Raw genomic sequence first — 15,659 nt, 5'->3', positions numbered from 1 at the left:
GACGGAGAAAAAGGTGTTTGTTTCTCCATCAGTAGCCGCCAATCGTATAGTGTAATACATGAATGTTCATTTGGGCCAATATTGAATGAATAAAACAATTAAGTTTACAGGAAATAATGTACAAATCGTTGAATGTAAATTTAGATTTTATTAAGCAATTTAAGATTCAGACAATGGCCACTTCTTCATCAAAAAAGAAAAAAGAAATCCCTTAAAGGGATGAAATCAGCATACTCTCTATTGAGAGGTCATAAAGCCAGAATACATTTTCTGACAGTTAGAAATTGAGACTGGGGAGGCCCCCAAAGGGCTCCCAGCCTCACAAATTTTGAAATTAAAAGTGAATATATTTATTCTCAACGGACAGAGAAAGTATGGGTAGGAGATCCAAAATTGGCGATTTATCACAGTATATCATAGCCAAAACAAAGCCAACAAGCATATCAACATGGGTTTAAAAGAACACCTTGGCGATCATGAGTCGCCAACAAATTTATGTGAACTATTACAACCATGCAACCGAAACATTTAGCCGTTGGAAAATTGGAATAAAAAGTTATAAATAGATTTTTGTTTTCGATTAAAGGCGACAGTGAATATATAAGTCTGCATTAGTAATGAAATAAAAAAAAGTATCCGTTACATTAATCTAGAAGAGAAGAAATAAATATTTTATGTTCGTTTTAAAAAGATTAAGTTTGTGATTTATTTTAAATATAATTCCATTAATAAAAAATCAGCTTAAGTAATGAAAGATATTTTAAAAGGATAGAAAATAAATATGTAATGCCAATTATGGCATCACAACCTGCAAAAAATCGCGCAAAGAGAGAAAAGTCTTTACATCTAAGTAGGTCTTTGATGTACATGTAGCTGCCCTCTAGTCGGGAGTTTTGAAAATAAAATTGATACGCAAGTATTCCCCCAAAGATTAATAGATTCAAAGATTCGATTTTTAGGGTTTTGGATATTTGGTAGCACTTCGTCATCTTCTTGTGATGTGGCTAGAGTTTCAAAATCAGGAAAGTGACTTGATTTTTCATTAATTTCAGTACATGAAAGAATGTTGTTGACACCACTAACATGGCCGCACATTTAAACTAAATTGTAAAGTGAAATCGAGATGTCGCCACTGGTGTGGGCTACACTTGTCTGAATTTTGTTTGAAAGCATTTCATGAGTGGCATCTGGTCAGTGCATATAATGAAATTTCTTCCTTCAAACATGCGACGAAAGCGAGTGATTAAATTGTATATGCATAGTAAAAAACAAAAAAAAAGTTTTTTTTTTTTTTTAAAATCATAAGTGGACCATTTTTGTTGGATTTTTGATAATTTCACCCACAGAAAAGCAAGAGGTTCCCAATCAGACTTATCAAGTTGCATAAGAAAGCTTTATAACTTACAATGGGGCTTTACAACTTCAAGGGGCTTTATAACTTGCAGTGCTTCAAGGATTGAATGATACAGGAGCATTGCATTCACTAAAACTTGTTTAGCACCGGCAAAAGATTGCTCGGTCTTCTCCGTTCATTGAATTAATTTGTCGGAGTTCTTACCTGAGCACTAAGTTTTCTTTTTAGAACTTACAAAACATAAAAGTGGTGGCTTGGCATAGCATGGGAAAGGTGGTTAAAAAAAGCATGGGAGCTTAAATTGTAAAATTTGAGAATGGAATTTTCCTTGGAAGAATGGAATCTGGAGAATGGAATCTTGGAGTAATCCAATCATTTCAGGAACGTTACAATAAGCATTTGTTCAGATATTCGGTTCTTTTTTCTTTTTCTTCTTCTTGATTTTGGTGTCTTGCAAGGTGTTTCTACAGCAAAAATAAATGTTCTGAAGCTGTGATTTTGATTTAGACAATGTCGACTGAAATGTATTTCAAATGAGTTTAATAAAGCAGGCTTCTCGTTATGCAAAGAGAACATTGGCTAATCAGAATAAAATTTCTTAGCTGAAGATCTTCCAAAAATGAAGCGTATACCGACTGCAGCATACATCTCTATTACCTTTTGATTCCTTCAATATCTGATTTAATGCCTGCTCTCGATGATAGTGATGAAGATGAGTTAAAAATATCGGAGGATACACCAACAACTGATCAAGAGCTTCAATTTGCTAACAATAGTAATTATTGTGTTGAGAGGGATATTGTGGAAATTGTATCTAAAAATTAAAAAAAGTAAATATAATATATTTATTCCAATAGTCATCTTGTGAGTGTCGATTTTTAAAAAAATATGCTTATATTTTCTTAACCCTATTTTACAATTTTCCGCATTGTGCGTTTTTTAACGCTAGTCTGACGGGAAACGTAAAATCAGGGTTCAATTGTATTTCATTTGGCTCTGTTTCGATGGGAAGCATACGTTTTTTTTATTACTATGTTACTATATCAGCAAAAAAAAATTTCAATCTGAATTATGAACACATATGGATTGAGTGGTAAGAAACACAGCAACAGTTTATTTCAAAGAAAATTATTTTATGGTGGTGGGCATGCATTTTATACAATATGATTTAAAATATTCATGGAACAAAAATTTGCTATAGATTTATTTGTAGAGTAAAAACTAAGCATTTATATTCAAACAGTAAATAACCATCAATGGAAGAATAATTACATCAATGGTGGAACTGAAGGATCGTCAATGAAGTTAATATTTTTACAGTCTTTCAGATCTTGCTTATTGCATTCCAGATATTCCTTACTTTTCTTTGGTTCATCAGGCAGTTTCACTTTCATAGTTGTTGAACTCAGTGGTGCCATTCTGAAATAAAGTACAATAAAGCTTCAGGAGGATCGAATTATATAAATGTTTTGGCAAAAAAATTTAATAGTACTTTATTTCTGCAAGTAGTAATTTATGTAACTTTTTCTTAGCTTATAAAGAGCGCAAATAAAAATTACTTAATATTTTTTTTAACCAATCTTATTCAAACGAGTTTCTGTCACTGACAACAATACAATTATACATTTATCATACAATTTAAAAAGTACTGTCATCCATCGTAAAGGGAATTCCCTGGATAAGAAATGATACTTAATTTCCCAGGTGATGATGTTAAAAACAAAAACGTAAAAGCATGAAGATTAAAATAAGATTAAAAACTTCTAAACCTGCTTGTTGTGGAAAAACGCAAAGAAAGGGGAAAAATACTGGTTTTATTAGTGATTCTGCTTTTTACAATAATGATTCTTAACATTTTTAAATAGCTTTTTTCCCCTCCTCTTCAAAGCATTAATTTGTGCCTCCTATACGCGTACTTCAATGATTTCACTATTGATAAGGATTTCAAAGATAAGAAGGACAAAGATTGCGATGCAATTTGTGCAAAGTAAGCAATTTATATTTTAGAAGGCGTGCAAAGCAGGAAAAGAGTCTCATGCTTCTGCAAAAGAATAGCTCATTAGACATCTCAGTATGAATAATAAAGGCTTCCAAAGACCTATCAGAGAGAGTGATGTATGGTGGTATCGATTCAACTATGAAACTAAAAAATTCTTTTAAAAAAATAATTTAATGAGTAAGAAATTATGCAAAATAAAAAAATTCTATGGTTTAGACACATGTAGATAATGAATGATAACAGAAGCACAAATAAGATCTTTAAATATTGATGCATACAAACGAAGAGAACAGAAAACAGAGGGACAGATGCATGAACGGAGGTAGCGGGCTACCTGAAGTGTTTAAAAACAATGAATTGGAAAATTAAGGCATGAGGTAGACTATTTTGGAGTTGAATTGTTAAGGAGGCCATGGTCCAATGTGGGCTGTAGTGCAGGAGAGTTACTTCGTTTTGACAAGAATTCTAAAAATTGATAGATTTTGGAACAACATTCATAATATAAGAAAGTTTTATTAGATGATGCAGGAATAGAATTTCATGTTAAGGCAAATGGTTAATTAGTATCGTTTTAGTATTCATCTCAAGTATTCTATGCCTGATTGTGGGATCAAATTGTTTGTATAACATTTCTGAAACATTTACGATACTATAGCGAATCGAACTTATAAACTGCTGAATTGCTTGTTTTACGCATATTTTTTTTGCTTGAATTTGATCTAAAATTTGATAATAATTTCCTATTGGTCAATCGAAAGCTTTTATGCAACGTTTCCAAAAACATTTAGCAGACCATTTCAAACTCTGCCTCGAGTATACAAGAAATGCTCATCAACGGGCGGCTTTGTTAAAAAATACTTTCATTGACCAGCAAATGAAACCTTCCCTTACAATCTCATTGAAATCTCATGAACGCTCATAAACCCCACTGAAGCCTTTATTAAAATTCAGCGATTTTGCATTAAATATTTCACCTATCCTGAATATTGCTTCTTACGTTAATTGGTTGCATATTAAATAAAGAATAAATACTTCTTGAATTTTTATGACACGATAATTTCATGAATAAAAAATTAGTTAAATTTGGAATAAACCTATAAATATACAATTAACTCTCAAAACTCTAAATGTCCACATTTTCAATCGATGGGCAGTTAAATGTATAATATGATACTGTATAACAAGAATACTCTTGAAATCAAATTTAATTTAATAACTTAAAGATTAATGTAAAGAGTATCAAGTTCGCTTTCATTTGATAAGCACATAAATGTAAGCTTCATATAATTATTCATACTTATCATGATTAAGTGTAGCATAGTGCGATCTTTTTATCAACACTCTGTAGCTATGAAAACTTTTGAAATAATTTCGCAAAATATTTCGAGTTAGTTTTTCAAATTAGCAAAAAGAAAAAAAAAAAGTAAATTTTATTCAATTTAACAAAATGTAAAAGAAATTTCATTTAAATTATTTTTTATTCAAATTACATCAAATTCAATATCCCAGCAAACGTTGTCCAACATTATTTTGTTACGCTACAATTTAAATTTTCATTTCCTCAGAAATGCGAAAAATATTGTGATTTATTTACACAAAATTGTATACGTATATTTTATTGTATATGCAAAATTGTTAATTCAAAATATGCAAAATTGCATATGCAAGAATATTAAAAGAAATTATACACACTAATAAAATAAATATAAAATTATGAAATATTTACATTTTTTTCTCGGAGTATTGATCATTATTTTTCTTATGATGACAATATTCTTCACGCTTGCCTATAATGCCATTAGCCTAAAAATATAAAAAAAATCTATACAAAAAAAGTATATGTTTGTAATATCATTAAATTTGAAAATACCATTATTTTTTTTTATTATTTGCTTTATATAAATTACATTTGTATTTATATTTTGCTTCATGAATTTTAATTTTTCAATTAAAAAAAAAAAATTTTTTTTTTTCATGAGCATAAATGTTTTGAAATTAATTTAAAAGCACTTATTTTCGCTACTAATCATATTAGTTTTGTTTTCAGACAGGCAGCAGTTACAAGCGTGTTTTTATTATGTTTGCATTATGAGCAATTACATTATGTTTATTTCAGGTGATAGCAACTATCATTTAACAAGATTATTCATAATGTTAATAAGTTTCTTATGCATAGACAAATATTTAATTATCTATATTACTCATTTATTGATATAAAATTATTCTTGTGTAAACACATTTTTAATTTCCCCATTAAAATTTATATCTCATATCGATAAAACTCGGATTGGAAAATTTTTAAGCAATTCTCGAGAATGAATCTAAATGTAAAATTTCTTGTAGATTTGTTAAAATTATAAGCAGAATGTTCGGTGAACATTGCTCTTACTATGTGTATTTTAGAACTTTTTTTTCTTCTTCTAAAATGAAGTCTAAAAAAGTAAATATTAGGGGTCGTAAATTAATATTTGCTTGATATAAATAAGAAGGCAAAAAACTTGCTCAAGACTTATTCAAGAGGTTATCCAAAGTAGTTTATTCAAGCAGTGGGGCAGCCCGAAATTTCTTCTGGGTTGTTTCTAAAATTCAGCAGAGTTAATATCCATGAATTTTCAATGTATGATAATTTAAAATATGAAATCTTTCACGCAATAAACTACTTTCAGATATAATTATTGAAAATACCTCTAAAGGGAGATAAGAAGAGGAGAGGGTGCTAGCAAGGATGTTCTTTACAAATTTACTAAAAACGTTATGCAAGCATCCTTTAAACAATATTTTTTATTTAAAAATTTATATATTTAAGAATCTAGTCTATTTATCAAATTGACACTGAGTTTCATCTGAGTAATAAATTGGTTTTGATATTATTACATAACCCCTCTGTAATTTCCTTATTTTTGATCAGGCCTACACAAAATATATATATTAAAGGGTGTGATTAAGGAAAACGCTGTAGTTTTTCTACTTCATCCAAAAAGCATGTGGTCGTAAACTGGTATTTGTATGCAGTTACAAACTTATTGCAACTGCAAGTATTGCAAAAAAGTTTTCTAGATATTAAAAATCATATTCCATTTCTGTAATAGGCCTAATTGAGATTATAAAAAAAAAAGTAGTTTATTCATTGGATGGAACTAAATTGGAAAGTAGAGATAAATATTAGTAACATAATACTTATTATCACACTAGAAATAAATTGGTTTTGATATTTTTTCATAATATTTTTGTTTTTCATTTTTTTTAACTAGGACTTTAGATATAGAGTAAAGGATGTGATTTTAGAACACTCTGTAATTTTTTTGCATTGTAGAAAACGGAAAATATCATTGCATGTTAAACGAAGCATGTTTCGGTACTGTTACAATAAATATATAATGAGGAGATGAATATAGTTATTGGGCAGCTAATTTTTAAATATCGTGAAAAGTTTCGCTTTGTTTAAAAAACTAACGAGTGTTTTCAAAATCACATTAAATTCTGCAAGGTATAACTAATACACAAAGACAAAAAGAACACGTCGTTATTTTTTCTTAAAAAAAAATTAAAAATCTTACTTTAGGCATTGTTATGAGTAAGTGACCAGTACTTAGTGATCTTTGAGATATGCTTAAATCAGGATTGACCTCTTGGGGTAAAAGCAGTTGGAAGTATTTTCCTCTCACTGTGATTCTAATGTACGTAGGTTGGACATCAACCGCTATTAACGAAGTATCCAGATACCTTAGGAATTAAGAAAAGAATATTCATTTTTGACCAAGAATAAAAAAAAAAAACTAAATGTGGCTCTTTTCAGATATTTTATTTAATGATAATTCTTTTTATGCAGAAGCTCTGAATAACGAAGCATATTGTGAGTTTCATAAATTTTAACTATATATATATGCTCTTCTTGCAAAGCTTTTGTAAATTTTACCCATTTGTAGTAATTTCATGCAATTGTATAGCATATATATATATAAACACACAAAATACAATTTAAGACACAAATGCAATAATAATGAAAATTGAAATTTAAAAGTATAAAATACATAATTCCAAGTGTATCATGGATTCAAAGTTAGAATATTTAGCACCTGGCAAAAACTATGATTTATCATTCAGTGCTTGGTCGGATACATCTATGAGGAGTGACTACCCCATGGGCCATAGGTTTCCTAACCCAGATAAGCTTCACAATTTTCTTCCTTTTTGTGTGTGCAGTAATGTCAGATGCAAAACTTGCTCTAATTTTGATCCTCAACAAATTACTGACAACAATTTGACAAATGCAGCTCATCAAGCAACTAATATTATTTATATGATTTCTTGTAACATTTGTAATGTGAAATATATAGGTCAATCTAGTAATAAAAAAAAAACCTTAAGAATTAATCTACACAGGTCGAATATCAATAACTATGCTTATAATTTCAACACATTTAAAACGCATGGCTTTTCTCACACAACTATTTCAATTTCAGATACAATACCTACAGATACAATACCAATCAGATGCAATACCTATCAGATACAATTTCAGATACAATACCGTCGAATATAGATTAAATAAAATAAAAATCACAATATCCTAAAATTTAAAGCTTCAATTCTTTTTGGTTTGGTTTAATTCCTTTTGGTCGCAAGCAAATTCAAGTAACACACACTCATTTAAACTTTTCTATTCAAAGTAGTCTAAAACTACTCGCTAATGTCGCGATGGTAAAAGGGTTAAGAATAAACACAGTTATTTTAATAATTCTTTAAATAACAATACTTTCAAATTCGGTTTGGCTCTGGTTTCTGGTTCCAGACATCAATAAACATCAGAATTCTTTCAGTATAATGTCTCACCGTGCAAACAATACATTTTGTCATTAAATGATTAACTTTGTATGAAATTTAGTACATTTTTAAAGGGCTTCAATTTTAGTAATAAGCACTTTGCTATCTTGGTAAATGAACTTTTTAAACTTAGAATAATCTCAATTAAATCACAACTTTCGTAATAACACTAGCTTACAATTTAATTACTTTTTCATCAGATTTAAGAATCCAATTTTAGATAAATTTAACTTATCAGATGCACTGCATAATTTAAGTAATTTATTTTCTTTTAAGAATTTTAATATAATACAGACTTTTAAATATGATACCCTTTCGGTAGCAAAATCTTAAACTGTATTGAAATTTGTGATAATTTAAGTGAACAGCGTAACAATATTAAATGTATTTGTAACTCTTGATTTTAATTCAAATTTTATTGGGAATAACTTTAAACATATTGTTACCGGTGATGTTAATATTGTTAAGAATAAGAACTCCAAAACTCTGGCGAAATCTAATGAATAATTACTGATAGACAAATTTATGTTAAAACTCTTTTCTATTTCTTCAGTCAAATCCAAAAAGTTTTGACGTTTCCTTGCCCAATATTTATTTGTTAGATAGCGTTTTTGTTATTTCATCGTATAAACATTCATTTGATATCTCTAATGTGCATAATCTATTTCACTTAACTAGGAGGCTCCAACGGCTGCTCACTCCACTCCCTAAACTCCTTTATTGCTTCTCATTCATCATTGTTTATTTCTTCTTGAACGTAAATATTTTTTACAGAAACACTGAATATTTTGGTTTCAAAATATACAATTATTGTAGCTTTATGTAAGAACATTTTGAAAACAACCTATGGAATACATGTTGCGAGATTCAATAAAAGGAAAGAAATGCGAAGTAATTTTATTCGATGAGACTAGAAATAATTCAACTAGGGAATTTATCACTATTTATTATTTAATTTTATGAATGCTGAGATTTATATCTGGCAATATGCACTCCTTCGCTCTTACTCTTTTTTTCTACTTTTGATTGATATCTACTCGACTACTTATAAAATAAAGATCTTCTTCTTCTCATTGGCACGACAGCCCAGGATGGGCCTTGGCCTTCTTAACAAGCATATGTCAAGACATTCTTCCCTTAGCCAAGACTTATTCTTCAGTTTATTATCTTTAAAACTTGTAGGTTCTTTTCAAGGCAGTCTAAAAATCTTAGGTTTGGCCGTCCTCTTTTTCTTTTACCTGTTGGCCTGGCACTGAAAATTTTTTTGGTTGTCCTGCTATCCTCCATTCTTATAATATGGCCTGCCCATTTAATCCTTTGAATTTTGATAAATTTAATGACGTCAGGTTCTTTATATGCTTTGTAAAGTTCCGTGTTTGATCTTCTAAACCAGGTACCATCTTTACCTATTCCACCAAAAAAGCTTCTCAGTATTTTTCTCTCAAATCTAGCTATCATATTTTCAAAATAAAGATCTAGTGAGGGAAAAACAAACTTTCTGACAACAATGGATGAATAGTCAATATTTAAAGTAAAAAAGCTGAAAAAAAAATGCGAAAGAGCACTTAAATGTGCAATAGCTTTCAAACAAATAGAAATTTCAAAAAAAAAAAAAAAAGTTAAAATGTTTGATACTTCAAGTTTCATCATCAAATTTCAATCAGTGCATCAAATTTAAACTTTGTAGTTGCATTTCAGAGGACAGTAGATCGACTAATAATGGCTTATTTTTACATTTATTAATTCTCGAACTAGTTGTATTGAAATTTCTTTTTCTGTCGTTATTCCAATACTTTTTTCTAACTTCGTATTTTAAGTTTCTACGTATTATATTTTTTGGGCAGCCAAATAAAATGTAAGGTTAAGTTGAACACTTAAAATGGCCCTTACAATTTATTCGTAACATAGAGAGATTAATATAAAGGATTCTAAAATGCATACATTAAGAACGGTCATTACAGAACACCTTGTGTGTGATACAGTTCAAATCTGGCTGGGACATGTCATTTAATCGAATTCTATAACATTTTAAAGAGGTTTACGAACAATAATAAAACAAATTGTATACTTGTATACAGCCAAATCCAATTTATAGCAGTTATTTTCTTCATCATCAGCAAACTCAAAATTAAGTCTGAAAAAAAAAGGTGAAAAAAAAATGTTTACGCAATACAGAGTAAACTAACTAAAACTAAATTCGAATAATAATAATAATAAAAAAAAAATGAATACGTTATTTAAACACTAACACCCTATTTTGCGGAAGAAATTAAAATTCTATTACGGCGCTTTATCGGTCATATATTATGATGGATAGAGATAGAATTCCTAGAGTCGCCCTCAATTAAGCACCAGAGGGAAAAAGATGAAGAGGAAGTCCGAAACTAACGTGGCTCAGGATGATGGAGAGAGGGAGAGGAACGAGGATGGACCAGTTGGAGGGAAGCAAAAGTGGCTGCGCCTATCAGGAGAGAATGAAGAATAAGACTCAGTGCCTTATATGGCACTGGGCATGAAAAGAAATGATTTTGAAGCTTGATAACAACAGTTCAAATCATATTATTAACATTGTTAACTATGCATGTAACATTATTTTTAATGCGTATTTTTCTATATAGTTATTTATTAGTCATATAAAATTAATCCATTATAAGCAAGTTTGAAACTATGAGCTGAAGTAAATAAATAAAAGAATGGAATGATTTGCGAATTTTTTCATGAGGTAACTCAATGCTCTTCGCTGGTATGACTGACATATATGAACTTTGAGATTGATTTCTTCTCACGTTAGAGACTGTATTAAAATCTATGAAAACTAATAATTTTTTTTCTAAAAAATGAAAGAAAAAGAAGATTAATTTAATATATATTTTTTAAATTGATTAGTTTCGAAACAAACAATTTTTAAATTTAGGCATGATTGCAAGAAAATTATCTAAACTGTAGTTAATTGACAGCTGAGAGAAATCAATTAAAAAATGAAAAAACATAAAAAAGACGCACACATTTTTCGTCTTTTATTAATATTATGTTTATTCATTTGCAATCAAATCTATTTTTAAATTGTTAACTGTGCTTTCAAGCAAGCAATTTTAATCAGAGATTCAAATAAAAAAAATGTTTAATAGTGTTATAGAAATTGAGACAAAATAAATTGTATCATAAATTTTTATTATTTTATTATTCATTACCTTTAATTATTTTGTGTAAATCAATATACATATATTTCATTATTAGTATTATAAATATAAGGATCTTTCTTATTAAGAGGATGTTTATAGTTGGTTTCATTAATCTCATTAGTAAGAGATTCCAGTCAATCCCTTTTAGAATCCCTTAGTCAATCCCCCCCTTAATATCATTAGTTTTATCTTTTTTGTAATTTTTCGTAATAAATACAAAAATAAAATTAAAAAAAAGGAGCAAGAAAAATTATTATACATAGATATGTAGGCGTATTTAAGTAATATTTTACTAACTTGAGTCTGTAGTTAGAACTTAATGAAATGCTAAAAGAAAGTTAATCCAAAAAATGACAACTACTAAAAGGGATTCAAAATTATAAAAGGCTAATATATATTTTTATATACTTGTGTTTATTTGTTTATCCTTAGAAATATAGTTCCCTCATAGAAATTAGAAGTTCTTTATATTTTAAAGTTAACTTTCTTCCTATATTATGTTTTTCAAATAATTTTTAAAAACATAGTAATATATGCTGTGAGTACCCATGCTTAGAATTTTTTTTTATAGCATGCAAAAAAAAAAAAAAAAAAAAATCATTTATTAATCATTATTGTTTTAATAAAAGTTTTAAATATACTTACTTTGCTTCATTGACATTTAAAATTCTTCCATCATTTGTCATTAGTCGCCGTGTAGGTTTCAGTACTTTTATTTCCCTATCAAAAAAAAGTTAATAAGAATATTCAGAGATGTGATAAGCATGTATTGTAGATTTTTTCTATTATTATATAGCCTAATATATATTTGAATTATATATTAGCCATAAAAACAAAATTGAGTAGGTAATTTAAGAAAAGGAAATTCATTCTAAATAGCTAATTCTATATGTGTAAAAAAGGATATACAAATAAAGATTCTTAGTCTCTTGAGATATTCTAATTTTCTGGAGATTCTTAGAGTTAAAAATAGGGATTTTTAGTGGAGATTAGTTATTGGAAGGGTATAGACTAGTGGTTTCAAATTGGCGGCCCGCCAAATTTCTTTTGTGTCCCGCGAACTAAAATATATTGGTTGTCATTTTTTTTGCGGACAATTTTCGTAAGAGATCTATGTGGGATTAAAATACCTTTCTCGTTAATAAAAACCTAATTTCTTCGTTTCTGTGAAATTTATCATACCAATGGGAAAAAATTTTTTTTTCTCAGGTTTTGCATCCAAGAAAATATTTATTCAAATGCAAAAATAATAGTGTATCTTTTTTATTTAACGTTTTTGAATTTTGTGAATATAATTTAGCATGTGTGTATCAGAAATTTTCTCGAAGAAATTTTCCGATTTAACTTTTTGAAAAAACTCACTTTGGACGAAAATATTTACACACGCATTTGTAAATTTTAAATTTAAAATATAAATATGTATTCTCTGGTGGTTGCAGCAGACAAAACTCAATTTTGTCATTGAGCATTTTGTGTGCTATTATGTAAGTTTTAATACCAACCTTTTTAAAATTTTCTATCTTAACAATTAGATATCTGTTGCACAATACATGGGAATCTTTGGGAATCTACATACATGGGAATCTGTTGTTTAATACATGGGTGCACATTAAAGTTAAGTTATTGTAACCCGAATTTCTTAATATGCAATTAAATATTTTTAATATATATATATATATATATATATATATATATATATATATATATATATATATATATATATATATATATATATATATATATATATATATATATATATATATATATATATATTATGCATGTAGTACAATTTTCAGCAACTTTTTTTCAAATTTTAAAGCAAAAATTTTGTTAATTATTTTAAATTGTTTTAAAAATTTTGCTTAATTTCATTGAATATTTTTAAAGTTATCGCAAAAAAACGTAAGGAGACAAAAAACATATTTTTTATAAAAATGTTTAAATGTCCATAAATATTTAAGCTAAACTTATAAAGTATTGAGCAATTATTGCATATAATGAAAGAAGCAATAAAGTTGTAACTAGCTATTGATTTATTGCGATAGTTTTTTGACATAGGGTGTTCAATAACAATTTTTTCCCTTTGTAATTTATTGCTGGTTTTTCAAACCTAGAAAAGATTTAAACTTTATTGATATGTATGAGAAATCGCATGATCTAAACCTTTCTGAAGTTATAAAATCATTCTTTAGTATTTCATGAGAAATAAAAAAAAATGTATTAGTATAGAAGTGTTTCTATTATTTTGCCCACACCATGTAAATAGTTAAACAAATTATTAAAAAAAAGTAGCAATTAAAAAGATTATAAACCATATAAGAATTTAATGGTAATGCAACAACTAAGAACATCAAGACTTCTGGAGTCCGCTACATACTGTTCCGACGATACCATTCGAAAACAGACTGAAAAGCTTCATCTTTTCACATCTTATGAGAAGAGGGGAGAGTTATGAACTGTATTAATATAAAAAATTCAACAGTTAAACAATTAACAACCATTAACTTTAAACGATAAACTTTTCAATAGTTGTAGAAATTTTGAGCATGCAAAAAACATTCCATGTCATGAAAAAAACCTATTCTTATTCGTTCTTTTGTAGCTAAGCTTTTGTATTGTTTTATTTGTCGGTACAAACTTTTTAATAGTGAAAAAAAGAAGAAAAGATATTTCAGATTTTATTCGGAGACACTGCATATTTTTTTTATTTTACTTTTTGGTCAAATTGTTAAGTAATTCCTATTTTTTACGCTTTTGTTTTCCAGTTGGTATTACGGATGAATGGTTAAATTAGATTCTGTTTCCATAATAGCGTGTTAACCAATTTCATTCTCACTTACATTTTATTTCTGAGTGAAAAAAATGTATCCTTTTGTATCTCTATCTCACCTTAATGTCTTTTATGATTTATCTATATGTAACCTTTACACCTATCCCTAGAGAAGCATGCACTTTTGGTTGGGAAATGGGGAACAAAATGAAATATATTATAGCTTACCCTTCCGTTTTTTTGCGTGAGTCTCGTAAGTGTTTATACATTTCTATTCGACACTGAGGAGTATAAGCAGTTTTCTCTTTCCAAAAACTGAAGAAAAAAAATTTAATTATACAAATATATCATATTAAGATTTTGGCAAACACCACCTAGTATTTGATAAAACATCCAAACATTCCTCATTCAAACATTCATACGAATATCACAATATAATTAGGTATACGTTGTATAATATTAATTTAGTTACACAGATATCATGTTAAGGTTCTGCCAAACATGTCACAGTATTTGATAAAACATTTTAAATCCTGTGCATTGAGAAACATTTTAAGATATTAGATCTGACGGAAAGTTTTGGCGTCATTAAAAATGACATATCAAATAATATAACGTTACAAATGAATAAAACTTATCATCTGAAAGATTGAGTTAAATAACAATACAGTTTTATCTAAACATTCATAAGAATATAAATATGATACTTCCTTATAAATATTAGTGTGAGTCACGGAAAATTTGAGTTGAATTATAAGCACAAATTGTGTGCACCACGAGTTTTTAAAACAGAAACAAAAGAATCAAGTATTGTAGAATATAATTAGATCAAAGTGGTGTTCAATGTCAGGTTCATTTTGCTCATTTACAGAAACTATCAAGTGTCCGAAAAAAAATTGAATTTTTTTATTTAAATGTAGATAATTAAATATATATCTCACATTAAAAGAAGTAAAACAGATAATTTATTTAAAAAATAATTCGTTAAGTTAGGTAATTATTATTATTTTTGATTTCATATTGATGTTTTGAAACATATTAAATTAAAATCAGTTTGACGCTTAAAAAATGGATTATTTAAAAGTATACCAATGTGGCGTAACTACCACTACGAATATTAAACATCAATTCACTAGTATATAAAGCATGCTAACTTGATTCAATCTTGAGGTACATTTTGATAGATAAAAGTTGGCATTGTCAAATGCTTTTCCATCCACATCAGTAAATGAGATTAGGAGACAATTCTCAATCATTCTTAACACAAGTTTTTTTAAATTTTACCATTCCACACAATTTAAATTTAGATTTCTCTTCTTATAACTCTTATATCTTTTAAAGTCCTTTGTAATAACATAAACGTAACGGTTATTTAAGAATTACATTTTGTTTTAAGACCATCTTTTCAAATGAATACATAAAAAAAAACTGTCATTCGCTGCAACTTAGATTATAATTAAAATATTATAAATAAGCTTCATTATTGCAAAATTTACTTGTAAAGGTGAATTTTACTACCGATATTTATTA

General features: G+C 28.0%; 1 protein-coding gene across 1 annotated transcript in view; it reads right to left on the bottom strand.

Annotated features, from left to right (window-relative positions):
• Positions 1–2,469: 2,469 nt before the first annotated feature.
• LOC107449125 (dynein axonemal assembly factor 11) overlaps positions 2,470–15,659 on the bottom strand; it is a 29,255-nt gene continuing 16,065 nt past the window's right edge. The window contains exons 10-15 of the mRNA XM_043055496.3: positions 14,358–14,444; positions 12,005–12,079; positions 10,246–10,311; positions 6,911–7,076; positions 5,080–5,156; positions 2,470–2,773 (exon numbers count right to left, since the gene is read on the bottom strand). Of these exons, the coding sequence (XP_042911430.2) occupies positions 2,623–2,773; positions 5,080–5,156; positions 6,911–7,076; positions 10,246–10,311; positions 12,005–12,079; positions 14,358–14,444 (622 nt within the window). The 3' untranslated portion in view covers positions 2,470–2,622. The remainder of the gene's footprint in view (positions 2,774–5,079; positions 5,157–6,910; positions 7,077–10,245; positions 10,312–12,004; positions 12,080–14,357; positions 14,445–15,659) is intronic.

The sequence above is a fragment of the Parasteatoda tepidariorum genome, chromosome 8 (genome assembly GCF_982258835.1).
Source record: "Parasteatoda tepidariorum strain Cologne lab strain chromosome 8, Ptep-v5.0, whole genome shotgun sequence".
NCBI lineage: Eukaryota > Metazoa > Arthropoda > Arachnida > Araneae > Theridiidae > Parasteatoda > Parasteatoda tepidariorum.
The sequence above is the reverse complement of the archived record's forward strand: the minus strand, read 5'-3'. Positions and strand labels throughout refer to the sequence as shown.